This window comes from Drosophila yakuba, chromosome X, assembly GCF_016746365.2.
Source record: "Drosophila yakuba strain Tai18E2 chromosome X, Prin_Dyak_Tai18E2_2.1, whole genome shotgun sequence".
Classification (NCBI taxonomy): Eukaryota; Metazoa; Arthropoda; class Insecta; order Diptera; family Drosophilidae; genus Drosophila; species Drosophila yakuba.
This window is the reverse complement of record NC_052526.2, coordinates 16,103,383-16,105,117: the sequence shown is the minus strand read 5'-3', so window position 1 is coordinate 16,105,117 and position 1,735 is coordinate 16,103,383. Positions and strand designations below refer to the sequence as shown.

General features: G+C 37.6%; 1 protein-coding gene across 1 annotated transcript; it reads left to right on the top strand.

Annotated features, from left to right (window-relative positions):
- Positions 1–413: 413 nt before the first annotated feature.
- LOC6525622 (actin-related protein 2/3 complex subunit 3) lies at positions 414–1,728 on the top strand. Its single transcript, XM_002101421.3, has 3 exons — positions 414–520; positions 632–805; positions 1,290–1,728. Exons 1-3 carry the CDS (start codon positions 515–517, stop codon positions 1,632–1,634), a joined length of 525 nt encoding a protein of 174 aa, XP_002101457.1. The 5' UTR covers positions 414–514; the 3' UTR covers positions 1,635–1,728.
- Positions 1,729–1,735: the final 7 nt, after the last annotated feature.

Genomic DNA, 1,735 nt, shown 5'->3' with positions numbered 1-1,735 from the left:
ACTCAAGCGGCCAGTGTGACCGCGCTGGTTAAGGTTGGAAATACCGCGGCGCAGAAATTAATACCGCTGAATATTTGGTATTTCCTAAGGATCATGTCTCAGCGGTGTCTTAGCACAGACTCCAACCGGTGTTGATAACTTTGATAGACATTTGGTTGAAAACTAGGGAGAGGAACGTGAATTTGGCGCGCTTTTAAAATATTTATTACTTTTGTAATTCAAAAATCTTGTTATTAAACGTCATTTTTTTTTCCACTTTTAATATTGAACATATATTTAAGTTTGCTATTAGGTGTGCATTTTTCAGTAAATTATATTAATAATACATTGAAACCTGTATTTTTACAATAAATACCAAATCAGCTCCGAACCAGTTCATATGAACGCCGATGTTCCGTTTTTTCAACTTCAAAAAAGATAACGTTTTCACATCACTAGGAAGTACTGATAAATCATATATTACTTTCTTTTTCGTATATTAAAGCAGTTAAAAAGCGAGCCCAAACTAATAGAAATGCCGGTGAGTAATATACATCGAGGTATGCAGCCGCAGATGAGTAGTTTCTAAACGAAATGTACAAAAAAGAATTGAAATTAAAAACCCGCCCATTTGTTTACATGGATCGCACAGGCCTTTCACTCGGAAATCGAGGAGTTCCAAGCCTCGGTGGGCAATATGGCCATTCTACCGCTACGTACCCAAGTCCGAGGACCAGCGCCCAATGTTGATATTCCCAACGACATCATCGATGAGTCACTTTACTTCTGGAAATCCAACATTTTCTTCCGCACTTACGAAGTTAAGGTTGGTAGTCGCAGCCGAACAAAGAAATGAGCGCAGAGATAAAGCGTAGCAATATTCCAATTTTAAAGTAAAGATATTAATTAAGTTTGTAAAATATTTCGAGGAAATTTTTAAGCCTTGCTAAAGTCAATTTAATAATGCGTCAGCTCACCGCCTTTATTTGTAGAAATAGGTCGTCACAATCAACCTGATAAGGTTTTTGTTTTTTTTCTTATATTTTTGTTAAATGAAATTCCAATTATAATCCCTTCTCTTTTTAAAAAAAAAAAAAAAGGAAAATGGTACTATTTAAGTAAATAATTTCTTTACATCTTAAATAAGCTTTGAAACTTAGGAACCTATCAACTTTTTGAAAACTTTTTCGGTTAGCTCAAGGTTTTTATAATTAATATCTATATCTTATTATAATATTATTCCATATTTACACTTTCCTAACCAACCTGCTAAGTAACCCCTATACCTTACCTTGCATATCTAATCGCAGTCGGAGGTGGACAGGGTGCTTATCTACATCACGCTCTACATCACGGAATGCTTGAAGCGATTGGCCCGCTGCACGAGTAAATCGCAGGGTCAGCAGGAGCTCTATACGCTGGCCATCTCCCGGTTCGATATACCCGGCGATGCGGGATTCCCGCTGAATGGAATATACACGAAGCCCGAGGATCCGGAGCTGATGCGTCAGTACATGCTGCAGTTGCGCCAGGAAACCGGAAACAGATTGCTGGAGAAGGTATTCGATACTGCGGATGGAAAGCCGAGCAAGTGGTGGATATGCTTTGCCAAGAAGAAGTTCATGGAGAAGAGTCTTTCGGGACCGGGAATGTGAATGAATTGCATAAGTTATTTCAAAGTTTGTTAACTCCTTTTTTTTTGACTGTATTAATTGTATAGTAAAGTATTAAATCGTTAAATTCCTTGTGGATTTAT